The sequence below is a fragment of the Panthera uncia genome (assembly GCF_023721935.1).
Source record: "Panthera uncia isolate 11264 chromosome D3 unlocalized genomic scaffold, Puncia_PCG_1.0 HiC_scaffold_8, whole genome shotgun sequence".
Lineage (NCBI taxonomy): Eukaryota > Metazoa > Chordata > Mammalia > Carnivora > Felidae > Panthera > Panthera uncia.
Window position 1 is genome coordinate 69,061,829 of NW_026057586.1, and position 27,295 is coordinate 69,089,123.

Genomic DNA, 27,295 nt, shown 5'->3' on the forward strand with positions numbered 1-27,295 from the left:
TAGTATGTGACATTAGTAGCTGACTTATCTTCCAGATCTCAGTTTTCTCATCTGTTAAGTGGAGCTAATGGTATGCCTTCTCTGTCTCAGATCAAAGGACACATTGCACCTGAAAGCCTTTGTGAACTTAAACCACCTTGCAAACAAGAGGTCCCTTATTATTGGGTGGAGGTCTAGGGGGAAGTGCAGTGCTGGGAATGGAAGGTGGTTGCCTGGACTTTTGTCAAGGGGAGAATAATAGAGATACAGTAATCCACCTAATGGAAATTTGTAATGCAGTGGAAATTAGAGAACAAACTGGCCAAGCTTTTCACTGACCTGCAAGGGAAAAATTAGAGAAGAATTTACAGTATTTTATTGCTTGTCTTTGCATTATTCCTTCGAGGCCCAATGCCTTTTTTTTTTTTTTTTTTTTTTTGCTCAGTATTTACAAAAGGCAGCAATCTTAAAAATCTTGGGTTTGGGAGAAAATTGAAGCAAGAAGTAATTAAATGTGCTCTATTTAAGGAAGAAAATAGTGCAGTGGTCACTTCTGGCTTCTGCTTTCTGAACTCAGTTAATACCCTAGGATCACAGAGAATAACACTTGTCCTGTGCTTGTTCCCCTTATTAAGCTCTGCATGTGGCCCAATTAACACAGTGATCCAGAAGGCATGGGAGGTGGCGGCAGCTTTGTACCAGTGCCTTAAGGACAGGGGGCTGTGTTCCCCGCTCGGCTCCCTCCTGTTGCAGGCCTGGCCGGGAGCTGCCTCTGCGTGAGGCTGGGAGCCTGTACCGTGGGGCTGTGGCTTCCCCCTGTGAAACACAATGTGTGAACTACACGATTCCATCTTCCCTGTGGGTCAGAGGCAGGAGTGATTGTGGATGAGATTAGAGATGTGGGAGGGGTCGTGTGGGTGAGAAATGGTGAGGTGGCTCGTCCAACCAGAAGAAAGCTGTCTGTTTCTGGGGCTCCATCTCAGGGAGAAGGAATCTGCATTGCATTCTGTCCGCTGCTGGGCGGAGCCACGTGAGGTCTTCCAACAAAAAGGGATATCGGCAGGGTAGCCATTTCAGCACACTGTGTAAGAATGCCTCCTTCGATCCAGGTAGACTTGGCAGGGCTGGCTTTTTTGTTGTTTTGTTTGTTCCCTCACCCCTAGATGGTTTTTCAAGGGACACAGCTTTTGATTCTCCAGCTGGTTTTGAAGGACAGAGGGTGGTAGGTGACAAGAATGACACTGCCAACCTCTAAAGTAAAGGGACGAAGAGGGTCTCCCTGGGCATCTCTGGACACTGGGTGTTCTAGGACCCTTGTGGCAGTGTAGGTCGTGAGCCCCATGACTCTTGTTCCCCCCCCCACCCCCCAGATGGAGCGGCAGCGCCTCGCTCGAGAGAAGCAGATGAGGGAGGAGGCTGAGCGCACAAGGGATGAGTTGGAGAGGAGGCTGCTGCAGATGAAAGAAGAAGCAACAATGGCCAACGAAGCACTGGTGATTTCTGGGGGAGTCTGGGTCCCAGGAGGCTACACGGGGATTCCCTTGGGTTTTGGGAATTAGGTAGGCCTTCTGAGGACCACAGATAAGTAACATTTGCTTTGACATTTCAGCTAAAAAAAACAAAAAAACAAAAAAAGAACCGGTGCCTTTTCTTTCCACCCATGTTGGCAGGAGATCATGTGTGGCCAAGCCCCACTTTCCCCGGGGCGCCTTTAAAGCAGGGCCTCTCTGCCTGCCCCAGGGGTCAGATCACCCTCTGTGATGAAAGTTGTCCTGTGCCTCGTAGGATGGTTAGCAGTGTCCCTGACCCCTACCCACTAGATGCCACTAGCACCACCTTACCCTTGATTTGTGACAATCAAAAACATTGTTACCTGTCTCCCACTGGTTTGAACCACGCATTTAAAGGGAAAAGCCTTGGTTCAAGTGGTACTCAAAAAGGTGCTTTCTTGTTGTTCCCCATGGGTGGGACTTTCTGAAAAGTTGAGGGTGTGGCCGTCTGGCCCTTGCCAAAGTGTCATCTGATGGGGCATTCAGTGGCAGGGCCCCGGGGAGTCTGACGCTCTGGTTCCTGCTGACCTGAATTTCTGAGGCCACATCTGGGAGGGATGACAGGCATGTGATCGATCCCCATCCCAGCTGATAGCACCCTTCTCTCCAGATGCGGTCCGAGGAAACAGCTGACCTGTTGGCGGAAAAGGCCCAAATCACTGAGGAGGAGGCAAAACTCCTGGCGCAGAAGGCCGCGGAGGCCGAACAGGAAATGCAGCGCATCAAGGCCACAGCCATTCGGACGGAGGAAGAGAAGCGCCTGATGGAGCAGAAGGTGCTGGAGGCTGAGGTGCTGGCGCTGAAGATGGCTGAGGAATCGGAGAGGAGGTTAGAGGTGGGGAGTCCAGGGCCCTGGGGCCCAGGTGAGGGGCTGTTCAGTCGTAACCTGGCCCTGAGGCAGAGCTTGACCGCACTTGTCCACAAGCTGCTTCAACTTCTAGGATGGTGGGGTGGGGGGAGGCTCCTCCCTTGACAGGTTGGTGAGGACTGGTACTTAAGCCGGTGTGGGCTTTGGGGGCTGGGATTAGTGGAAGGGCTCAGGAACACGGTTCTCTAGTCGAGTGGACCTCTGGTCATGCTTGTGTCTGTGATAAACCGCCGTCCCTCTGATAGCCATGTTTGCAGGAATGCCATCAAGCACGTCTGCAGACCGCTTTTAGCTGAGGAGCTGTAAGGAGGCTCTTCATAAGTTTAAAAAATGTGGTTCTTTTCCCTTTTCATTTAGGGGACATGTGGGGAGAGAGCAGCTATTTACCTTTAACGTGGTAATGAGGAACCCGCTTCCCTTCAGCCATTCTTGGTGCTAAGGCTCCCGAGGCAGATAGGAGGGGAGGGCCAGGATGGAACTGTAGTCTCCACTTTTCCAAGAGTATTCTGGCCTCTGGATTGTTCTGGTCCTGCAGCCTTCAGATAAACACTGGCACATTCCCCACAGCATTTGGCTCTATTGACTTAGAACACTTGAATTTGGCTTTTTGCTACCAAGGTGCATTCACTACAGTTTCCTCTCCGCTTTCTGCATGTCGTTCTGGGAATATGGATCTTTGTTTCCTGCCCTGTCTCGGGCCCCTTTCTTTCTGTGTGTGGGTCACTTCCCCCAAGACCGATGTTGGGCCTGGTCCCTGGGTCCTGTGTCTTGCAGGGTGAGGCACGAAGACCTCAGCGTTGCTGCTCATCTTGCCTGAGGTTGGCCCTGGGCCTGCAGTCGTTTTCCTTGGGGGCTGTGAAGAATCGATTCTCTCTCATCCTGTCCTTCGTGATCCGATATAAGATCTTTGATTCATGCACTGTACCTTTGCCTAGCTCACTCTCACCCACAAGTTAAGCAGAGGAAGCTGTTGGCCCCTCCCCCTCTCCTCTCCCTCTACCAATTGCAAAGGTTTGAACTTGACTCCTTCCCAGCAGCTTCCCTGCCCTTCCCATTTAGATTTACCATTGCAGTGAACAGTACTCAGGAATGTTATCCTTGCTTTGGAAGTTCTGATGTTCATGTCAGTGTCCCCCCCACCCCACCCCACCCCCCACTGGCCTTGTTTGCCTGATCTGGTGCCATCATCAGGGTTAACTCAGGTCGCTCCTCTCCAGGGGGACTGTGGGGAAGAGGGCTGTCTTTCTTCTACCCGTCACCTTCATGGACCTGACATCTCCTCCTTTCCTTGCAGGGCCAAGGAGGCAGATCAGCTGAAGCAGGACCTGCAGGAAGCCCGCGAGGCAGAGCGAAGAGCCAAGCAAAAGCTCCTGGAAATCACCACCAAGCCCACATACCCGGTGAGCCAGGCTGGGAGCTGCCAGCCTGCAGCTGCTTCAGACCTTGTAGCTTTCTCTTCCCTCCAGCCCTTCAGTTCTGCTGGTGGTACCACAGCAGAATGAATGATGCAGAGGGCCTGCAGCTGGGGAAGGGGCAGAATGCCTGGTCTGCCATTGGCCTTGGACTGGTCACCTCTCTGGTTGCCTGGATAGCAGGCAATGGGGCCTTTCCTAGCTCTGAAATGTTTTTCTTCGTCTTTTTTTTTTTTTAAGTTTATTCATTTATTATTTCTGAGAGAGAATGAACAAAAGCAGGGGAGGGGCAGAGAGAGAGAGAGGGAGATAGAATCTGAGGCAGGCTCCAGACTCTAAGCTGTCAGCACAGAGCCCAACCTGGGGCTTGAACTCATGAACCGTGAGATCATGACCTGAACCGAAGTTGGATGCTTAACCGACTGAGCCACCCAGGCACCCATGTTTTTATTATTCTAAGTAATATAGTCCCAAATTATTTTTAAGAGGTGATGGCTTCTTCTTCTTCTTCTTCTTTTTTTTTTTTTTTTGAGAGAGCAAGGTTGCAAGTGAGCAGGGGGCAGAGAGAGAGAGAAGTGGGGCTCACTTGGCACTCATGTTTTACCTAAAGTGAGGCTCATGTTCACCCGAAGTGGGGCACGAGCTCACCTGAAGCGGGGCTCGAGCTCACCCGATGTGGGACTCGACCTCACAACCTGTGAGATCATGACCTGGGCTGTAGACAGATGCCACCCAGGCACCTGAGACGGTAGCTTCTTGATGCCAAGCTGAACGTAATCTTCAACTACCTTTGTGTAACGTATACCATCATTGCAGTTCTGGGCAGGGGTACCGTATACCTCAGGGTAAACTATAGCCATGTAAGAACCATTTTCCAAACTCAATTTTGGGACAAGGAGGCAGACTTCAATTAAACAGGGTCACACCATGAGTAGACAAGCCTCTTCCCTTCCCTTCCTCTGTGCATTCAGTTCAGCAAACTGTTCTGTTCCATATAATACCATGCACCTGGATAGTTCAGTTGATTAAGTGTCCAACTCTTGGTTTCAGCTCAGGTCACGATCTCACAGTTTTGTGGGTTCATGCCCCGCACTGGGCTCTGCACTGGCAGCATGGAGCTTGCTTGGGGTTCTTTCTCTCCCTTTCTCTATCTCTCTGCCCTTCCCCTACTCACACTGCCTCTGTCTCTCCCAAGTAAATAAATAAACTTAAAAAAAATAATAATGCCAGGCAGATGCAGAGTTTATATACAGATAGGGTGCACAGAGGCCTGGAGGGGAACATAGCCCAGCTTGTAGGGGCAGGAGAGGCATAGGATCGTGCCTGAGCTGGCTCTCAAAGGGTAAGGAGGAGCTAGCCAGGCGAGAAAGAGACTGTAGGGTATTCGCAGCCAGTGCACAGATGTGCACATGGCACAGTGTGTGCACTGCACACTCACAAGGCATACAGCCAGGAGGCACACAGGGCACAGCGGCGTAAGCTGCCCAGGATTTGAGGTGGAGGGAAACGTGAGCGGTTTCCTATTGTCATCTGTTCTGGTTATCTATTACTATGTGACAGGCCACCCCCCAAGCCAGCCATATAGCTCAAAACAGCCATTTGTTATTCTCTCTCATGGCTTGGTGCATTGATTGGGCTGATGGTCCTTCCTCAGAATCTCTGAGGCAGTCGCAGACAGCAGCCAGGACTGGAGTCGTCTGAGGGCTCATCTGGGCTGGGCACCTGAGATACGAGTGATTTTAAAATATATACTGGAATGGGGTAGCCTGGCTAGCTCAGTAGGTAGAGCATGCAACTCTTGGTCTAAAAATAGATGGGTAGGTAGTTATGTAGGTAGGTAGAAACAAAGGGAGGGAGGGAGGGAAGGAAGGAAGGAAGGAAGGAAGGAAGGAAGGATGGATAGGAGGGAGGGAGGGAGAAAGGAAGGAAGAAAATGAAGGAAGGAAAGGAGGGAGGGAGGGAGGAAGGAAGGAAAGAAAGGAAGGAAGGAAAGGAGGGAGGAAGGAAGGAAGGAAAGGAGGGAGGGAGGAAGGAAGGAAAGAAAGGAAGGAAGGAAAGGAGGGAGGAAGGAGGAAAGGAAGGAAAGGAAAGGAGGAAGGGAGGGAGGAAGGAAGGTAGGAAAGGAGGAAGGAAGGAAGGGAAGGAGGGAGGAAGGAAGGAAGGAAGGAAGGAAGGAAGGAAGGAAGGAAGGAGAGACACTGGAGCAAACTTCATGTGCTCTTCAAACAGTAAATAAATAAGTCCTGGAGGAGCTCATTCATATCAGCCTTTTACTCATATTTCATGGTATGGATGGATTGTAATTCATCTAAGCAATCCCCTATGGATGGGTATTTAGTTTGTTTTCATCTGCAGTTGTGAACAAAACTGCAGAAATATCCCTGAGCATAAATCTTTGCACATACGGTGAATGTACTGGTAGAATAAATTGTCATAAATAGAACCGTGGGGTCAGGTTTTCCATTGAGATGCTTTCCACAGAGGTTGTCCCAGTGTCTGTTCTCACCCACAGTGCAGCACTCAGCGCCCGTCTTTTTGGAGATTTTCATGAGGTATAACATCCATACAGGGAAGTGCCCCAAATTATAACTGTACAGCTTGATGCATTCTCGCAAACTCAACACACCAATGCACCCAGCACCCAAATCAGAAAACAGAATGTTCTAGTACCCCAGAAGCCCCCTCTCAGCACCACCTTCAACACCCACGCAGACAGTCTGCCTCAAGCCTGTCATCGTCTCAGATGAGCGCTCTGGGCCTCTGCTCTTTCCCAGACGCTGTCCCAGACTCAGCCAAGGATCCAAGGGTGAAAGAGAGGCAGATCCTGCCCTTAGGAAACTTGCCAACAGTAAAAGAAGAAGACACAGCCAAAAGGGATTTTTTACAGGGTGGAGTTAGGGAAGTGCCACCACAGAACCAGAAGCACCATGTATAGCAAAGAAAAGAGTTGCCATCTGGCCAAGAGGGATCTAGAAAGGCTTTGGTGAGAAATCCTAGTATTTGACAAGGGCCTTGAAAGTGAGGTGGCGTGTAGCAAAAGGAATAGTTTAAGCAAAGGAGCAGAAACAGTGATGTTCACGATCCAATAGGGCAAACAGTAGGAAACACAGGAGAAGTAGATCGGGGCCATATTTGAGGTGACCCTTTGTTCTGGGATGACAAAGTCCTCAAATCTAATTGCTTTGCCGTCTGCTTCAAGCCCTGCTCTGGCTCTGTCTTCCAAATCCAAACCCCTCAGCCTGCAGGGCAGCCCTCTATGGTCTAGTCCCGGCCCCCCACCCACCTCACCACACCGGTGCTGCAGACCCTCGGCTTTCTCGCCAAGCATGCTCTGCCCTGCCCAGTGCCGTGCCTCCTGCCTGGCATGTCTTTTCCTCTGTCGTATTCTCTGCTGCCAACAGAAGCAGGATCTCTTCTGGCACACCTTCTCCAGCTCCCCAGCCTCTGTTCACTCCCTGGCTGTAGTGTCTACCTTACTTAACCGGGATGATCTGTAAGCACCTTTGTTTACTGAACAATACTGTCAGCTGCTCAGAGCCAGGGACCCTGTCTTGTTCTCTGCATCTCCAGCTTCTAGCCTGGGGCTTGAGGGCTTCCTCAACAAAGAAGTGAGTGGGAGTAGTGTTTAATTTGGCTGAGCGTGAAAAGCTGGCAAAGGTTCGAGGGAAGAGGAATGATTTGTCTGGATTTGTAGTCTTTGGGGCCAGTCACCTGGGAGCAGCCAGTGTGGGTAGATGGGGAACAGGAGAGACTGGGGTAACATGAGGCCATGGTGGTGCTGGGAGGCCGGGCCTGAGCTGTGTGCCCGTTTCTGTGGCTGCTGGAGGATCAGTGGTTAACACAGCAGTGCCCCCTGTTCCCATAGAACCCGAACCTCCTAACCAGACATTTCTCATTCATAGCCCATGAACCCAATTCCAGCGCCATTGCCTCCTGACATGCCAAGCTTCAACCTCATTGGTGACAGCCTGTCTTTCGACTTCAAGGATACTGACATGAAGCGGCTTTCCATGGAGATAGAGAAAGAAAAGTACGTAGTTTCCTGACTTCCGTGACCCCAGCCAGTGAGCTAGAGTGGGGCCATCTGGGCTTGGAAAAAGTGGAGGGTTATCACAAGCATCTGTCACTAGCCCCTGCAGGATTTGCTCTGTTCCCATCCTCTGGAGGAAGAATTTCCTCATCAGAACTGAAGGACGTCACACCAGCGTCCAGTCTTCCAGGATAACAATGATACTTGATTGGTGACCTGGAGTTTACAGGGCTCAAAACCTCACCTACAGTCTCAGACTGGTTTTCCGGGAACTCTGAGTCAGTCAGACTGCTGTTCACGTGGCGATAGAGCACGTGATAGTGTTCTAACACGGTAACAGAACATGCTTCCTAGTTGTGTCCTCTGGCAGCTGAGATCTGCGGCACTTCCCATGTCTAGAACAAGGGTCAGAGAAGAAACTCAGGCTCGAGGCCGAGGAAGGCAAACATCCAGGTCAGGCCGGCCCTGCTGTCCGGGGCAGCCCTGAGCTGAACCCCCACATGCCCTGTTCACAACAGCTTCTGCTGTGCCCTCTCCTCCTTCCTTTCATGGTTGGTGGAAGTGGAGCTGAGGTGGAAAGAAGAAATCTAACTGAGGTTCCTCCGGATTCCCAACCACAGATCAATTGGCCACTCGTGCCACAGCTTACTGGAGAACCATCACAAAAGCTGCTGGGTGCCGGGTGCTGGGTGCATCGGTGTCCAGTCTTTTTTTTTTTTTTTTTTTTTTAATGTTTATTTATTTTTGAGAGAGAGAGAGAGGGAGAGAGAGACAGAGACAGAGTGCAAGTGGGGAGAGGGCAGAGACAAGGGGAGACACAGAATCTGAAGCAGCCTCCAGGCTCTGAGCTGTCAGCACAGAGCCCAATGCAGAGCTTGAACTCAGAAACTGTGAGATCATGACCTGAGTTGAAATCCCACACTTAACCAACTGAGCCACCAGGTGCCCCCCTGGGCCTTTTTAATGTTTATTTATTTTTGAGAGAGAGACAGAGCATGAGCCAGGGAGGGGCAGAGAGAGAAGGAGGCAAAGAACCTGAAGCAGGCTCCAGGCTCTGAGCTGTCAGCACAGAGCCCGATGGAGGGCTCGAACTCCTGAACCGCAAGATCATGACCTGAGCCGAAGTCGTATGCTTAACCAACTGAGCCCCTCAGGTGCCCCATGTCTGGGCTTTTTAGCTTTGGCTCATTTCATTCCCACTAACTAGCCTCAAACTGACACCAGAGGTAGGTTTTAGTGTGCCATTTATAAATGAGAACACAGATCTGGAGTGTTTAACGAACTCACCCAGCATCACACAGCTGATGAGGGACAGAACCGGGATTCAGCTCCAAGCCCATCTGAGGGTATGTGCTTTCACCTTGTACAGTATCCTTGGAAGAGCTCTCTCGGGACAGTGCCTCTTTGGAGCTTGGGGTGAGCAACCACGAGCCTCTCCGTGGTATCTGCTGTCCAAGTTCATCTTCAAGTCTTTCTCCATTGACCAGGCATAGTAAGCATTTCGTGGTTGTGATCAGGGAGAGGCTACATCCTGTTCCGTGTTCTGCTTTTTTATAGTTTGTATTTTCTTATCACCCATGCATGTGACATTACCATCACATGACAGACTCCATATACTAGCCATGGGAATCACTACAGAATTAGCATTTATATTGCATGATTTGCCTGGCCATGACATTATAGTTGGACACTTTGAGAATGATTTCCAGATTTTCACCATTGTAGATACAGTGTATCTACCTGCAGGTGGTGGTGGGAATCTTTTTCTTCCTGATATTGGCTGAGCAAGCTTCCATTCTGTTTAGGAGATGATGTCCCAAAACAAGTAGGGATGTGGCCACGGCCTAGCAGAAGAGGTCACTTGAATAGAATCACTTAACCAAGAAGGGCCAAGACGAGGAGATGTTTTGGATGTCAGGAGTCTTGATTCATGTGTTGTTGCTTGTGCGGAATTAAAAACTATCTACTGTAACTGGTATTTGTAGAGCGCTTTCAGACAGTTTACCAGAGGGCTTTCCTACCCTTTATTTTGCTTAATTCTGACCACAGCCCTGTGATCATTAGCCCAATCTCATGGCCAAGGAAACAGATTCAGACCTGTTTAGTGATTGGCCCAGGCTCCCACGGCCTGGGAGTGTCTGAGCAGAGATGTGATGAACTCTATCCAGGCTGCAGACCCTAGATCCCATGTCTCACTGTTGCCAAAGCCATGATATACCGTGTCCTCTTGCTGGCAGAGTGGAGTACATGGAGAAGAGCAAGCATTTACAGGAGCAGCTCAATGAACTCAAGACTGAGATTGAGGCCTTGAAACTCAAAGAGAGGGAGACAGCCTTGGATATTCTGCACAACGAGAACTCTGACCGGGGTGGCACCAGCAGCAAGCACAACACCATCAAAAAGGTACCGAGTCTCCCGTCTTTCACTGATCAGGACAGTCATTAATGAAATGGAGGTTGGCATCTGGTTTCCTGAGTAGCCAAGTCATTAGACTGTTATCATTTTTTATACATACTTAGTTGAGGAAATTTTTTAACTCACGCCAGAAAGGGAATTTAATCCGCCAGTGACTGTGAACCCATTGGCTTGATGGAAGGGGAGCCTGTGTTAAAAGCTCTGATGAAATGAATCACTGTTACGAGACAGGTTTTGATCCATCATTTAGCATTAAAGCGATTCTGTCTTTTAAGCCAAGGGGAGTTCTGCCCAGGGAGCTGCCTTACTTCATGAGAAAGCAAAATGAAACAGAGGCTTTTGAGAATGGACTCTCCCTCTAGTCTTTTTGGGTTATTAAGTGGCAAGGACTATTTAAAAAATCCTGTTCTTACTTTAAAGAAACCAAATTCTGAATTTTTAACGTTTTTCATACTTAAAAGGAAGTGTCTAGAAGAACCTTAATGTTTTAAAAGATGAAACTTCATTTATGTTGCTATCAGTTTCAAATTGTTCTCTACTGATATTTTGAGCGTTCAGGTTTTAGAGAAGGTTAAATTCCATAAATATCAGCCCAAGAGTGTGCTTCTCTCTCAGACAAAGCACAAACGGCCCCTCCTGCTGGTTTGTTCCTGACTTATAGCCCAGGATCAGGCTAATACCTGTAAAAGAGGTGTCATTAAGATGAGACTGTTCATTGAGTTTAGATCATGATGGTTTACCTAAGTTTAATTTTTTACTCTTTACCTTATTCTTTAGAGTGGTCTCCCAGGTTAAGGAATATCTGTTTTCAGTAGTTAAGCTGCATCTGAAAACTCCAAGGGTTCTATAGCTACTTGCCAGTGCTAATGGGTACAGTCGGGAGCCTCAAATTCCTTCTCTGTACTCCAGTTAGTATTGGCACCGGGTAGAGAATTCCTCTTAATAGCATAGCTGAAAAGGAAAGGCCTTTCCCCATTCCACATTCTTCTTCCCTCTGGCTTCCGTTATTTACTGGGTTTCACTTCCAAAACTAAATTATTGAACAGTTAGTGAAAGGGGAGCTAAAGTGAGGCCTCAGCCAGTGAGCCGAGAGGCAAAATGATGACTGGGCCAGGGAGCCAGTCAGCCCTCGAAGGAGCTTCCTCAGGCACCCCACCCCCAACCCCCGCTCCTGTCCCCAGGCTCCTCATCTGGGCACACTGAAAGGTCTCGTCTTTGCTGTTGCTGCCGTGAGCCAGGCCCTCAGGAAAGCCGGAGGGACCTGTTTCCAGGCCATAAAAACAAATAAATGAAGTCACTTGTCACCATTTCAGGCCTGTCTGAGCATTTTGCAAATGGCACATGTGGCATTTGTTGATATCACAGGGTATGTTTTTGTTTTTCTTCATTTTATTTTGCTGGTTTAGCCTCAAGCCCAAGGCAGAAGACCTATCTGCATTTGAGCCCTCAAAGTAGGTTATCCCAGGTACTCTGTATGTGGTGATGGTACTACCCTCTGTGATACTAACCCATGCATGAGCTTGCCTGTCTCTGTCCCTGGGCCATGCTGAGCCCTCCCGAGGGCAGGTGGCACTGGGTACTGGCCGCAGCATGCTTTGAGTCTGAGAGCAGGCGTCCGCCCTGTGGGGCCAGACCAACCTCCGGGGGTTCAGAAGGCTGCCTCGTTCTGAAGAGCATGTCATGGGGCTGTAGGACCAGCTGTCCATCACATTTTGTGTCATCGTTGGGCTGGGGATGGTCATGGCTTCTCGTCCAGTGAGGTCTGTCTAAAATCTTTTGTCTCAGTGGCATAGTCCTTAGATAAATAGCTCTAGCATGGAAATGGGATAGATCTGGGTGTCTTTAACTCAAGATCAAGACCTTTCATGTGGTGACAGCTTCTGAAGACCCATGGTCATACCTGGTCGCAGAATGAAGGGGCTGTCCTCACTCACTCATTTGCCTTTAGAGCCTCCCCTTTCTGTACACATCCACTTTCTTTCCAAGTCAAGCAAACCAACAGTACAGCAGTCTGATCTGTAGCCCATCTAAGTGGACCACCATCTATCTGTCTGTCGGTGCTCTGAAGACTGTCTCTGCTCAGCTCCTCCACAGCCTGGGGCAGAGTTGTGGTCAGCATGAACTCACATTGGGACAGTCGCTGGCACCCAATAGATGAGCAGTCAGTGGTTGTTGAGTGAATTAATGGAATGATTGCTGCTTTCCTTCTGCGATAGTTCATCATCCTCCCAACATGCCTCGGCAGCAGGGAGAATTTATTATGCCCAGTAATAACATAACATCCTGCCTCTGCTCCTTACCTAATCCCTAGCGGTATGCCAGCCAGTGGGCCCACCGATACCTGACAGTCGCGTAGGATGTGTCCTTTGGTGTCCTCGCCACAGTTTCTGCTGTTAGAATAAAATAAGCTCACTGGAAGCTTTCTACCAAAAAGTGAGATCTGGCATAAGATAGACCTTATTTGTGGTTGTTATCCAAGCAAGAGAGGTTAGCTATTAAAGTCCCAGATGGATCTCATTATAAGATGGATTCTGTCTGTCAGTGGTTCCAAGAGCCCATAGCATGAACCCCAATTTGTGTGTGACACTTTTATTTAGCGGGCTCCTATTTCTTCAGCTTTCATACCACACATTGGCATCAAACGCCCTGACACCAAGCAGCGCGTGCTCTGAGCAGTGCAGTATGACCAACGCTGGAGTTGGGCAGGCCAGGGGGATCATCTGTCCAAGTGGTGACCCCACGGTGCCCAGAGGACCCTGGGGTGGATCCACTTTGGTTTCCTGGACTTTGTGACTAGCACAGGGTCCAGCAGAAAAATCCCTTTTTGTGTCAGCCTGTGCTGTCAGGCATTCCTGCATATGACCATACCATTCCACCTTGATACGATTTCATCTGTCTTTTTCTGTAATGATTCAGAATGTTTCGATTCTTCAGGGACCTGATTTTGACCGCCAGTTCTCACTGAGCTCTTATTATAGACAAATGAGGTTTGATTTGCAGTCAGATTTGTACTGCTCCGAGGACATTTACAGAAGTCTTTTTTTTTTTTTTTTTTTTTTTTAATGTCTTGATGTGAACTTGTTTTCAAAGCAGGCTGCCAGATTCCAGTTAATCAAGAATTCTGATTACTCAAGGGTTAACAGAAGAATGGGCTTGGCTTTTAATAATAGCTGGACTTATCTCAGCATTACTAGATTAAATAGTGGCAGTTTTTGCTACACTTCACGTTTGATTCTCTTTCCATTTTCTGGACTTTGCTGGTCCCTGGGGCTAGTGACTAAGCATGACGAGTAGCCACCTGCCTGTGCTGGGGTAGCCCTGGGGCTGTGCCTACTGTAGTCTGGGCCAAAGTAAGCCTAGTAAAGAGAAACACCACTGTGGGCTTTGGAAGTTTGGGCACCTAGAGTGTGAAGGTCAGAGCTCCATCTACAAAGTCTAGGACGAGAAATGCAGAGACTGGTGGTGACCTGGAGAGCTTCCAGTGTCCTGAGAGCCCATTAATCTTGGTTCAAACCAGGCTGCATTGATTTTTGTTTTGTTTTTAATGTTTTCTGATCATAGATTTCTTCAAGAAAAGAATGGTTCTACCTACCTCCCACAACGCAGGCATGTTCCTTCTCCTCACCTTCAGTACTTTCCTGCCTCACTGTGAGGTCCCAGTGGCTTCTCCACAGTACTCTCACTTAAGCTAATTCCAGGGATTACCCTTGGGTTCAGGGCTTAGTTATCATGTTCCCTTGGGAATGCCAAGAGGCTGTCCTGTCTGGCTAACCGAGGTTACCACTACTCTCCTGCTCGTTTTCTCTGTAACTCTTACTTTCTCTTAATGCCCAGTGTCCTCACCTGTAAAAAGTGAACAAAACAGTTCTTAACCCCCAGGATTGTTAGGAGGATTAAAAGAGGTAACACACCTCTTTTACACAGGAAGAGCTCAGCAAAGAGTTTCCATGAGTTTGGAGGTAAAAACTTTGAAAAAGCCAGAATTAACATCACTGGTTCCTTTGCTATCCGATTTGAGTTTGCAAGGGTATATTTTGTTCCTCCTGCCAATCTTAACTGCCCACATTTCCACTGCGCCCACCCCCCCCCCCCCCGCCATTGATAATCAGTGCAGCTGGTTTGGCATTTGCATGTGACTCAGAGTGGCACCTAGTTGTCAAGAGTCGCTCTTAAGAACCTAGATTCATTTCATTCTCAGGGGGAGCGACAGCAACACATACTTCTGGCCTCCGAGTCTTTTGAGTGAGGGAGTGAGGTCCGGCAGTGAGGCTGGAGTGAAGGGGACACAGGTGCCGTGGGCTTCAGAGCCACAGTGCCGAGGAGGTGAGCTGTGGCCGGCTATGCCGCACACTTTGGAGGTGAAGATGCAGTGCCAGAGCTTGTACATTTCGGGGTCTTGCTCTCATCCCCTCTCAGGGGACAGCTTTCACTCCCCGATCCTGAGCTGGTCTGAGTGCCAGCAAACTTGTCATCATTTTTGTGCCCATGATCTCCAGGGGAGCACAGGGTTTCAAGGGAAATCGACAGAGGACAAATCATGAGGATCGTGGAGCTTAGAAAGTTTATTTTATTAGTAAATGGTTTGAGCCATCAAGGTCCAGCTGTGGTTTCCGCTGGTGGAGGAACAGGAATGAGTAGCCTTGACAGTTCTCTGAAGCTCTAGCTGCCGCTTGGATCCAGAAGACATAAAAGTCCAATGTCATCTTCAATTTGCACTGACTCCCCTTGGAGATGCAGGGCTGGCGAAGTGAAGTAGAACACTTAGAACACCAGGGAAGTGATAAATCACAGGGCAGGATTGAGTATGCGTGAAAGGCTTCTCCCACAATTAAAACCAACGGCCAGAGCCTCCCTGGTGACCTCTGGTCGCCCGCCTCAAAGAGGGCTCTGGTTAGTTTCTGATACTTGTGTGTGGTTAATGTGTTCAGCCCTTCCGTGACCCTGGTCACTGGACCTGAGCTGGCAGTTGGCTCTGCCTGCTTTGGAAACTGGGCATCGTCTGGTGTGGCATCCTCTGCCCTGACTTAAAGGCAGCGTGCACTGGCTCCCAGCTCCAGAACCTTTCTTTTGTTGCTGTTGAAGGGTGGCAGAGGCAGGAGGGGGGAGGAGAAGAACGGGGGAATGGGAGTGGGGTGGGAGCAAGGATTAGCAAGGAGCAGCAGCACTCAGGTGTGGATAGCAAACTCGTGGAAGAGATTGCAATGACGAACTCTTCCCTGCTCTGTGGGAAGCACAGCGAAAGCATTGGGAAGCACAGCCTGGTCTCCGGGAGCCTGCTCTTCCTGGATGCGATGCCTGGGCTCATCCCCGAAGGCCACTCTTACCTTAACACGTGCACCAGCTAGATGTCCAGGTGCCTCTCAACTGGGGAGGGCTTACCATTCTCTTGCTTGTTTCTGGTAGCTCTCTAGATAGAAGATTCTGCCAGCCTCTTTTCCGAAAGACCACGACCTAGTTCCTCTTCTTGGTTGGGAGACTTTACCCAGTCAAGCAGTTGCCCTTTGGGGAGGTGTTGAAGATCGTACAAAACCTGCTTTGCCCTCTTAGGATGTTTTACAACCATTTGGAAGTGCCTGGGGACATTATTGGGCCTTATTTGATGCAGTAAAACATCCCATTTGGTCCCTCAGCACTGAAGATGTGTTTCAGTGCAGCCTTCCTCCGGCACCTGATTTGTTACTGCAACAGTGGGAGGGAAGAGATGGGATGCAAACTCATTCTGCGGGCTCGAGGTTCTGTTCTTATGATCCTTGCTGTGATTTCCCTTCTGATATTGGCAATTTGAAAATGACATCAGTGTGTCTGCACCTTTTTGCTAAGGTACTCAGTGCTCAGAGAACTCTGTAGCTATGAGTTCGTCTCTACCTGCCCAGTGAAGTGAATCAGACTGATTAGTCCATTTTCCAGGTAGGAGGACGGAGTAGCAAAGGCCCCTGCCAGCATCTCACGGGCAGCTCAAGACACAGGCACACACCAGTTGCCAGGCATCTTCCTACTTTAGGTCCCTAAAAGATTAATATACAAAAGAGACCCTCTGGGCTTTCCCTGAATTGAGTTCATTAATTGGGATGGACTTGGCCTTTCCTCCCACCCCTGCTTAGGGATAAGTGTGCGCACAGCTCTCTCCCCGTACACATCACCAGATGGCATTTGGGTGCAAGCCGTCACTAGCAAGACGGCAGAAGGGCTTAATCTTGCCAGTGTACAGCAACTATCCCCCTTCACTGGCCTGCCCCCTCCTTGGCTCTGATTTGGAAGGGGGGATGTTGATCACACCCTAAACCAAAGATTATGTTGGAATTTGCTGCTGCTGATTTGGCTGTCACCTTTCTGCTCCAGAGTTGGCTTTCTCCTGGTGGATCCAAGCGCCAGAGAATCCGCATGTCCTTTTGAATCCGTGCCCTCCCCCGCTCCTTCATTTTTGATATGTAGTGGCGGAAAGGAGGTGTAACATGATTTTAGGGCTTGCATTTCAATTCCGCTGCATTTTTATGGGACAAGCAGTCTCAGCGCCTGGAGTTATTAGGTTAGTATCTAAAATGGGTTCAGCACTGTGGGTCTTATTGTTTAAAATGAATTAGACGGCCCCCCTCCCACCTTCCTTTCTCCTCCCTCGGGATGAATGGATTGAGGCAAGGCCCCCAGAGACTAGTTGGAGGAATCCTGGCGCTCTGATTAGTTTTGTTCTCCCAGCTTAATTGTAGAGCTTCCTTTCTCTTGTCATTGATAGCCCAAGTGGCTCTGTGTCCTGCCCACCCCCACGCCACCCCTTTTTGCTTTAGGAACAAGATTATCACAATGCGGCCTTGTGAATCAATTTTCTCTATGTGCTGATGAAAGTGTAATTCATTCTTAATCAAGCAGCCTTGCTGCTGCAGGCTCTGTGCCGGAATACATTTAGTTACCCTCCCATCACTTTGGGAAATGATTCCCCCAAAAGGACTTTTAGAGGAGAGCTGGAAGGAGAGTTGGCAGCCAGCCTGGTGCTGTCTTTTTCCAGCAGGGGGCACTCTTGAGAATGATGCTGGAGGATCCTTTGTAGCTGGCCACATTCCCCACTGCCCCCCAGCCGGGAGGGATTGGGGAGCCTGGTGCTTGTCACAGGTGCCTTCCAGGCTTGCTGTCTCTAGACCCTGGAGCCATTTCTTAGGACTGGGCAGGTGCCAGATCGTTGTGTCTTGATGGGCTGCCTGAAACGCTTGCCCAGTGAGCAGGAGCCGGTTGAACCTGCGTATGGCGTGCAGGCCTGGGTTAGGTCCTGTGTAGGCTTGAGAGGAGCCAGCCTCCTGCCTTTTTAAGGAGACAGGTATGTCTCCCGGATCTGAACTGGTTGAGATTGGATGGATGTGCCCATGTGGTCACACCACACACAGTTGTGATAGCTCGAAGAGGTGTAGCTCTGCCAAGTAGCTCTCTCTCCTGCCCTTTCACAGCCTGGTGGCTGTCACAGACAACTGGCAGTTTGATGGACAAATGCGCAGGAGGAGAGGTGACTGCCAGGCTTGTGGCTGTTGATGCTGGGCAGGATGAAGGGGCCAGGCCCAACAGGTAGATCGGAGCCCCTCGTAAGATAAAGACCAAGCTGTATAGATCTGCAGCAGAGAAAGCAAAGGAAGTTTGTCTCCTCAGAAAGGAATTGGATTAGTGACAGACTTGAACAGCCGGTTCAGTCAAGAGAGAACTTAATTCCTCCTGTATTATTCACACGGCTGATTTTAATCAGATGTGAAGAGACAGCTGGAAGAGAGAAGCGGGTCAGCCCAGTGCCTGGTGAGGAAACTTCATGTTCTTTTAGTCATCTTTAGGGAACTGGCAAGAGCACTGCAGGATGGAGGCTTTGTGCAGGGCCTCTGTGGTTTATGGCTTCCCGAAGGAGCTGGCGGGACTGCCGGGAGCCCCAGGGTTGGCCCTTGTCTGGATTCAGTGTGAGTTTTGAGCGGTGCGTGGCAGACACAGTCACTAGTCGTGTCCAGGCAGAGCTCTAGCTGTTTGTCCTTAGAAGGAATCAGAAAGGTGGACCAGGTTCAGCAGGTCCCAGAATGATGTAGCCATTGTCTGCAAGGCCCTGCTTGTCTCTCCACGTCCCAGGCTTTTTCGCTTCACCACCTACTTAAATTCAGAGGAGACCTTTTCTCCGACAAGCTTGGAGATAGGCCATGGCAGTGTAGTCCCCCCCCCCCCCCATGGCAGTGTAGGACCCCACACCATGTGCCCTCGGGGAATTCCCCTTTGTTCCCAGAGGTGCTGCCTCCCTCACCCGGCAAGTCGGGCCAGAGGGAGCAGAGGGTTATTGTCATTGTCGATCATCAAACAGAGTGCAGGGTTGGGGGGGGGGGACTGGGGAGACTGGCTTCAGTTCTCACAGTGTGACCTGCAGGAGGTGAGGGCCTTTGTCAGGCCATCTCCATGGCACCTTTGCTGTGCTGTGAGCAGATAGCCGGGCCTGTCGCTGAGCAAGAAGGCAGACCAAACACTGACACGGGTTCGTACACCTTAAAGCATGGGAGGGCGGCAGGGAAACCAGGACACTTGTTAGCTGATTTTCATGAGCACACAAAGACCCACAGAGCCAGTTTGTTTTATGAAGGGCTCGCTTTGTGCCATTTCCTCTGAGCCTTCCCCTTCTCTCTTAGGAATACCCCTGCCTGTAGCTGTACTGTAACTGTGACAGTTAGTGAGCTTTCTAGAAACAGCAGGTGGTGACAGATCCCACAGGTGAGAGGAGCCAGGCTGAAGGCAGCTTGACAGATGCTATTGGCAGTGCCCTGGGGGTCCTCCTGACCTCTGCCCCTGGGTTTCTGAGTTCTCGCCCAGTGCAGACCCTCCTCTCACTGCCTGCTTTCCCGACCCGCCTTCCTGCACGAGCACAGGGAGAGCTGGCTGGCTCCAGAGGAGGACATCTTGATATCTAAGATAAAGAATGCTGCTGAGGGGGGGAGCAGGCAGAGGCCATGGTGGGAACTGGAAGGGTTCCAGCCGCAGACAGTGCACTTGTGCAATAATTTCCCCTGACAGCAGGGTCCCTAATGGAATTAGGACCGCCAGGAATTACACAGTAAAGGTAAAAGGCAGGGGCAGTGGTAGCCAGATCCGCCTGTGGGCCACAGCGGGAGGCTCCCAGTGTCCTCAGCGTCCACGGTCACATCAGCCACCTCTGTCTGGTGGGTCTGCCTGTTCCTGTAGCAGCCTGGTGCCTTATGGAGGATTGTGGTACTCTTTCCTCTTGCCGAGGCCACATGTCTGCGGTGCTTTCCTACTTCTACATGGCCAGAGTATTTGACTTTGCTCCAAACCTTTCCTCCGGCTGGGGTACCACTTGTGCTCTTGTGAGATAAGAGGTCAGGCTGAGCCCCTGTCGTGCAGCGTGGGGTGGGGTGGGGATCCAGGGAAGCATCTTGCCCACCCGAAGAGGGCTTTGCATCCCAACAAACACATGCTTGAATAACTGGAATCTGGCACTGCCAGAGCTGCCAAAACCTTCCCCTGGCACCTCGAGGGGACAGCCAGCACGCAGCTTGGGTAGAGGATCCAGGAATTCTTGGAGCCAACACTGTACAAATGGGCAGAAGGCTCTCAGAGGCCCCCACAGCCTGGGCTTCCTGCCTGGGGAAGTGGCCAGGCCTCTCGGGGCCATCCTCTCGCCCTGCCTTGGAGGCCATGAAGGCCAGCACAGTGCATGCCCCTGCCTTCTGTACCCCCTCTAGCCTACACTCTGCCCTGCGCCCCCACTGGAAGGAGAGGAGCCAAAGCTGGGGTTAGGGGAAGAAATGTGATGCTGCGATTGGTGCTAACAGCTGTTGGGTTCTCCGTGAGCATCAGGCATGGTGCTGACTGCTTCACAGTGCTTCCCAGTTACCCTGCGTGTCCCCCTGTGAGGAAGGGGTGCCATTGGCCCGCTTCACCGTAGGGAACTGAGGCCACAGTGAGTGAGTGACTTGCCCAGGACCATCCAACTGGTCAGCGGCCTTAGGTCAGACAGCCTGGCTGGAGCTGTGACTCAGTGTGTGGAAGGGCTGTGGGCATCTCCCTGTCCCCTGTTGGTGCCTCGTCCCCCTGAGGAGCCAGCCAGAGGTCTTCTCCGGGAGCGTGGAAGAAATCTAAGTGGAGACATTGGGTTTCACACCTTTTGATTTAAACTCTCCAGCAAGAGGATTTTGTCTCAGTGATTCTTAGGTTCTCTTTCTTTCCCAGTTAACATCATGAGTCCCATTATCACAGAGCACATAACCCGCAGCCGTTCTCCTCTGACTGCATTTAGGGAGAAACCCATCCAGACTTGGCTCCCTTCTAGAGGGAGTTCCATTTAAGCAAAGAAATGAAAGCTCTCTCCATTCCCATTAGAGCTGGGCTTTCCAGAGGGCTTCTGAAATTGGTTCCACTGACAGCCCAGACGCGTCCCTGCACTCAGCTTGTTAGTCAGGAACTTCAAGGCCACAAGATTTGGCAGGGTTTAAAGAGCCAACTCTCAAGCTGTCTCATTTGAGCACACTGACGCCGCCTGTGTTTGATGGAGAAGGGATTGGTTTTGAGCTTCCCTCCCCCACCCTTTAGAGAGGCAAGATGGTACCAAGGACTTTTCAGATTTAGAGACTGCCAGAGGTCCAGGGAATGGGCCACACCATCCAACCCACTTCCATGGTTTAACTCCAGAGGAAAGAGGCTCAGAGAAGTCAAGGGTGTCCACTGAGGCCACACAGCGAGCTGGTGACAGAAAAGAATTAGTGTCCAGGCCTTCTTAGCCTCGTGTGGAGCTCTTGCCTTTCCCATGCATCACACCATTTCCTTAAGAGCCTACATCTTACTCATTCAACAAACATTGTTTGAGCTGCTACTAGGTGTGAAGCAGTAAGCTAAGTGGGTTTGGGGGATATGAAGATGAACACTATGTGCTCTGTGTCCACCTTCCCTGAAAACCCTCCTTTACGAAGTCCAGGAGCTGGATGTGGAATACACAGTCTCACCCAAACTGGTGATTTCCAGAGGGGGAGCAGGTGCTGGAAAGTGTCCGTGCCAGATGCTTCTGTTTGGGGAGATCCTGGGAAGTGGCCTACAGAGTCTCAGGGGCTGAGGGTTCAGCAATTCCGGAGGGTCACAGATTCTAGTGCCTTTTCTACCATGCCAAGAGCTCAACCCCTGATCCTGTCTGTCTGCATCTTCCCAGCCCTGTGCTTCTTAGGGCAGCATCCTTCCTGGGAAGGCCTTAAGTTTCCAGACAGAGGACTGCCCCTTGGGGACTGCCCCCCTTGCCTGAACCAGCCCCAACCAGAAAGCTCATTGCCTCCCAGCTTGTAGATGCAAACCCCCTGTGAGCTGCCAGGTCATGGGCAAGTCTGCTATAGGGCCACCTGGGGAGCCAGGAGTGGGAGGGACACTCCCCTCCTTGTCTGACACAGGCCTGCCTTGCCTGAGACTTGTGTTGCCAAGCCGGTCCTCTGAGCCCTGGAGAGGACGAGCATCCCAGGCTGGCGCCACTGCAGACGGAGCCCCACAGAAGCATCTTAGACACTCTCGTAGACGAGAATGTGAGAATCTCTTATAGTGTCCAGGGAGCTCCTGCCCTCTGTGAAAAGATGATGTTGATGACATTTTCCTGCTGACATGCTTCTGTCCACCAGCCATCCCTCCTGGCATGTCCTCATTTGTCACTTCCTAATTTGAGTTCTTGGGCAAATCTGGAAACTTATTTGGGATTGGCCGCCAGCTCCTTGAACATCTATCTGAGCAGCCTTCCCTTCCACTCCAAACCAGCCCTGAGGTTAGTCCCCAAGGCAGGATGGCACCTGTCATAAAAGCAGAAATCCAGCGCCCTTCAACTTCTTCTCTGCTTCCTTGCAGCTCACCTTGCAGAGCGCCAAGTCCCGAGTGGCCTTCTTTGAAGAGCTCTAGCAGGTGCCCAGCCAGCCCAGGATCTGCCACACCTGCTGCTCCCGGCACCAGAGGGATGGGTCAGACACCGTGGGAGTCATCATAGGTGGGCTGGCTGGGGGCTTCCATGGGAGCTCTGGAACTTTTCCCAGCTGAGTGGAGAGCCCAGCCCCCTTCATGTGCAATTGCCTTGAAATGTGACCTGCAGAGAGCTCTCTCGTGGGGTTCTAGTTCATTTTAAACATTTTAAAGAAGTATTTGTCTTTCCTCATCTAATGTGGGGTTCCAAACTTCCTTTGTCAAAGGCACCCTGGGGTCTGTGTCTCACTGTCCAGTGCTGACCTCCCGAGCCCCGGGGAGTGAAGTGTGCAGGAGCCCTGGAGACAGGGAGCCTGGTGCCACCGCCCCCACCCCACCCTGGCTCCAGAACGTTCATCTCCTCCACTGGTGAGGAACTGGCATGCAAAGAAGTGTGGCCCACCCGAGCGCAGGCCCAGAGCGGCCTGCCTGCCAGCCTGCCTGCTACATATCGTCGGTGAGCTGGCCTGTGGCTCCTGACAAGCCACGCGATGTGTCCTCAGCCCACACCACCCCCACCCCCACCCCCACCCCCCCCAGCCTGAGGCTGCGCTCTGGCTGCCAGCTGGTGGAGAATGGGAAAGGCAGCTGTGACTAGGGGAGGACTTTAGGCAGGAGCTGTGATGAGGGGTCAGCTGCCAGCAGAGGGGCCGGGGGCCCAACAGAACTGAGTAGGAATCTGCTCCATACAGAACACTCGCTGCCTTCCTCTTGCCACCACAGACCAGGGTTCGAGAGGCAGGTAGGAGCTGCGTGTCTTTCTCCCCGCCCTTCAGCCTTAGTCTCTCCTGCCTGTGGCGGGCCACGGGGGGACTCCCCGGTCACGCTATGTAGTCAGCACCTGGTAGCCTGGCTGGGACTCTGTGGCCCCACAGGTACTTCTCACTGTGGCCTCAGTCTGTGTTGCTGCCTGAATCACCTTTCCTCCTGGGCCATATGCCAGCAAGCCCTTCCTTAGCCTTGACTGTACTGGGCCTCCTTTGGGTGTTGCCCTTTAGGGGCAGACAGCCCTTTATTTTTTTTCCCCCTTGGGCCATGTGGGGTCCCGTGTGCCCCTCCCAGCACAAGCCAGATGCACAAGCCAGGTGTCCACTCACCATTGGTGCTCTGCACCTGCTGGTGCACAGCCCCCTTCCACTCGGGCGGCAGCGGGTCACGGAGCCACTCCCATAGCACCACGCTCCTTCGTTTGGGGCCACTTTCTTGCCCTTCCTTTTCTCCATGGTTTGGTGGTGCTGCTGTGACCTGCCAGCCATTCGGATCCTTCCAGTGGGGCTGTTATGCAGAGCAGGAGATAAAGTCGGAACCAGTGAAAAGAGGCTTATTAAGTGAGGACACGTGAGGGCCTGGAGATGTCCTGAGAGCAGAGGTGTCTCTGGCAATCCTATGTGGTTTTGAGAAACTTAGAAGCTCACGGAGATCCTGCCTTTTTTCCACGGTCAGGCTGACCTAACGGTGTCCCGGGCTGGCCAACCCCCTTTTGGGCCCCCTTGCCCTGAGGAAGCCAGCCCTGTGTGTCACTCAAACCCCTTAGGATATACAGGGTGGGACTCCACATCTGGATGCTCAGTGTAGATGGCTGTGGCTGAGAGAGTTTCCTTATGTCTCCCTGTCCCTCAAAAGCCTCTTCCCCTGAGATGCAGTCACAGTGAGGGGAGTCCTAAGGCATCTGTAATGTAGGGCCTGGCTCTTGTGTTGAGGCTTTGTCTCCCCAGGCACACCACCCATCCCTGAATTTCCATGACGAGTTACTTTCCTCCTGACCTGTAAATTTAATCTGTAACAGTGGCTGTGGGCACAGGAGCATGGTGGTGGTTTATATAAATGTTGTCGGGCTTTGTTTTTTTTTTATTATTTAACTGCTGTGTGTGTGTTCCAAGTCCGGGAAATGCCGAGCCATGTGGCCACGAGGGAGCCAGCTGGCATCTGAGCTGTGGCAGGAGCACCGTCGGGCCCGAGAGCCGACTCAGGAGGGCCAGCAGAGCCTCGCTCCTCCAGGAACACTTCAGCTCTCCTTGGAGGCGGGAGCTGGCGCGTACCTCCCAAAGACGGGTAGGCGGAGAGGATGGTGGCCTTTAGAAAAGTCCTGCGCCACAGTGGAAGGAAACAGAATAAAAGAGGAGCTTGGTTTTCAGGGACTTGTGCCGAGGCTCAGGTGACTGTGTTCTTTTCAAGCGAACATTTTTAGGGCATGGGAGCTTATCAAGTCAGGAAGCCTCCACTGAGGGCATGGCCTGGCCACAATTATTTCATTACAAGCGCTTCTGATGGTTCTTGGGCTGCCCAGCTGGTGACACTCCGTAAGGCTGGGGTGTTGGCCCTTAGCGGTTCTGTCTACACAGACAGACCTGACCGTTCGCCCTGACCGAGGCCCCACCTCAGCCCCAGCAGCGCTCTGACCTGTGACATCAGCTCAGTTATTCATGTACCCACCAGGCCCCGCTAGACAATACCCCATGGCATTACATAACACTTCTTAAGTGACTGTTTTGTAAGCTTGGGGACAAGCTTCTCTCTCCCTCTTTTCTCTTTCAAATCAAAACAGCAAATCCAGAGTCTGACAACCAGGACTAAGTGTTGCTCGCTGACAGGGCTAGGGCCTTGCAGCCCCCGGAGGGTCCACCTCAGTGGGGAGACAGCCTCTTCCAGCTGCCCTGGGGCCAGGCAAGCCCCTCGTGGGCTTCCAGAGAAGCTCCATCCGTTTTCAAAGATGTCAAACCTCACTTGTTCCAGTGGGGCCTGGGTCTTGCCTCCTGTCAGGGCCAGACCATGGAAGGCTATTTTCTATTCCGGGGATTGTTGTAATTTAAATGATTGTTTTAATAAAAATTCTAAGCTGTCAAAAGTGTCTTGGGCTTCCTTGGTTTGCTTGATGCCCTAGTCACTGAGGCGGCAAGCTGGGCTGGGTGGTAGGGCCGACTCTTGGGGGCTCTGAGGAGACGGGACCTCCGCCCTCCCTGACTGCCCAGCACCCCAACTCCGGCCCCGTGTCACTGGTGATAGAAGGATCACCTTTTCCAGGCCGATGACAGTACCCCTTACTCTACCTTCACCTGGGAACGCTCTTCCTTTGTCCTGTGGGCACTCAGGGTCATGGAGCAGTCCCTGGACAGGGTCCCAGTGCCAGTTTACTCTCCACACCCCGTGCCTGTCCTCAATTCCAGACCAGAAAACTAGGGTGCTGGACCAGGCTGGACCCTTCAAGGTGCCTCTGCTTCCAGGTGTCCCTGTTCTGGGCTCTGGAAGGGGGGGGGCTTGCAGAGCCAACAGGGTGCTGGGCACTGGCTGTGGGACAGATGAGGCCAGCTATTGCCACAGGGCCACACGACTCACACTTGGGGTTGGGAAGCATTGCTGTGGAGCTTACGTTTTTTTGTTCTGTTTCTATTTTTTCAATCAATAAAAATCCTTTAAGACCACAACTACTATAGGATAATTCTATCTCAAATCATGCAGCCCAAAATGAAAGATTCCAGTGGCACAATGTGTTATCAGGACTTCTCAGGGACCACAGTGCTGCCTGCCACGAGTCAGAATACATTTCAGGTCTCCATTGTACAGGCCAATCACGAAAATAACCTATCAGAATACACAAAAATTTCCAGGAGTCGGAGGTAAATACAGTTTTTTTTTTTTATATATTTTGGAAAGATATGTTTGAAATTGTAAAGTTAGAAAATTGCAAAATTTGAGGCACCTGGGTGGCTCAGTTAAGCATCTGACTTCAGCTCAGGTCATAATCTCACAGTTTATGGGTTCGAGTCCCGCATCAGGCTGTGTGCTGACAGCTCAGAGCCTGGATGGAGCCTACTCTGAATTCTGGGTCTCCCTCTCTCTCTCCCCCTACCCTGCTTGCGAAACTCGCTCTCAAAAAAATAACCATTAGCAAAAAAAATTTTTTTAAATTGCAACATTTTATAGGCAATATTTTGTTAGTTTTCAACTTATAGAATTGGTAACTAATTAGACTATTAGATAAATAATATGAAGCTGCTTCATTTCTTAAAAATGCAGATTATGGGGGTGCCTGGGTGGCTCAGTTGGTTAAGCATCCTGACTCCTGGTTTCGGCTCAGGTCATGATCTCACGGTCTGTGAGTTTGAGCTCCATCGGGCTCTGCGCTGTCAGTGCGGGGCCTGCTTGGGATTCTCTCTCTCTCCTCCCTCTCTGCCCCTCCCCTGCTCATGCTTGTGCTCTCTCTCAAAATAAATAAACTTTTTTAAAAAATGTAGATTATGTTATCTTCAGTGATTGGAAATTCCTATGTAGTGTGAGCCAGAGAAAGTAATTCATAAATACTGATCACTTGAAGATGCCCAGACAATATTTTTACCTGACTTTTTAAAACCAACCACTGACTGCCAAAAGATATGAATACGTTCATACAGATCCCAAGGTCTCCATCAAGTGGGGTTAGAACCAATAATGTTGCCTGGTATTTTGGTATCGAGGAGACCAGTTGAGTTCTCTGCTTTTTTGAAATTTGTTTTGATGGTGCTGTAAACCCAAAGCTGCTGGCCAGACCTGCATGCTTAATGTTAGCATTTGCAGCCTGGTCCCATGGGGTCCCTGAGCGGCTCCTTCTGACCTCCCTGCCGCACTTGGTCCTTTGCGTTTGGTCGTCGCCTGAGAGCTGAGTGCCTGGCAGCTGTTCCCAGGGCTGCCCACCTCAGAAGCCTTTGCTTTGGAGGAATGGATAGGGAGCCACCCACGGAGAAGGATGAATCCTAGCAGTGGGACTCTGGGTGGAAAGGTATTGGTGCAACTGTGTCGAATCCAATTTCTTGCACGTCTGAGGAAGAGAAAGTTGAGCCATCTGCATATCCGGTGTCTTCCCCTCAGACAGCCCAGGCCAGAGATACCAAGGGCTCCGCTCCCCTCTTGGCCGCGACGGGGCTCCCTGGCAGCCTGTCATTACTGCATTATGGCAGGTTGCTGCGGCCACAGTCCCGGCTCTGGTGGGGAGTCCGGAGCTCGCTTACGGGGAGCCGGCTCAGGGCTCTTCATCAGCACTGCGAGCACCTGAATTGACTCACTCAGAGAGGAACCCTCGCCGTGTTCTCTCCCGGTTCCCACTTGATGCCCGTCTCACTGGGGC

At 51.1% G+C, this 27,295-nt stretch overlaps 1 protein-coding gene across 6 annotated transcripts in view; it reads left to right on the forward strand.

The window, feature by feature from the left end:
- The window catches only part of NF2 (NF2, moesin-ezrin-radixin like (MERLIN) tumor suppressor), an 80,960-nt gene extending 55,385 nt beyond the window's left edge, over nucleotides 1–25,575 (forward strand). For 3 of the 6 annotated variants that reach the window (XM_049619844.1, XM_049619840.1, XM_049619843.1), the window contains 7 exons: nucleotides 1,350–1,472; nucleotides 2,140–2,357; nucleotides 3,692–3,797; nucleotides 7,712–7,839; nucleotides 10,077–10,242; nucleotides 11,661–11,705; nucleotides 22,090–25,575. In XM_049619844.1, coding sequence (XP_049475801.1) covers nucleotides 1,350–1,472; nucleotides 2,140–2,357; nucleotides 3,692–3,797; nucleotides 7,712–7,839; nucleotides 10,077–10,242; nucleotides 11,661–11,696 — 777 coding nt within the window. In that variant the 3' untranslated portion in view covers nucleotides 11,697–11,705; nucleotides 22,090–25,575. The remainder of the gene's footprint in view (nucleotides 1–1,349; nucleotides 1,473–2,139; nucleotides 2,358–3,691; nucleotides 3,798–7,711; nucleotides 7,840–10,076; nucleotides 10,243–11,660; nucleotides 11,706–22,089) is intronic. The other 3 variants (XM_049619842.1, XM_049619839.1, XM_049619841.1) reach the window with 1 other exon arrangement.
- The last annotated feature ends 1,720 nt before the right edge of the window (nucleotides 25,576–27,295 follow it).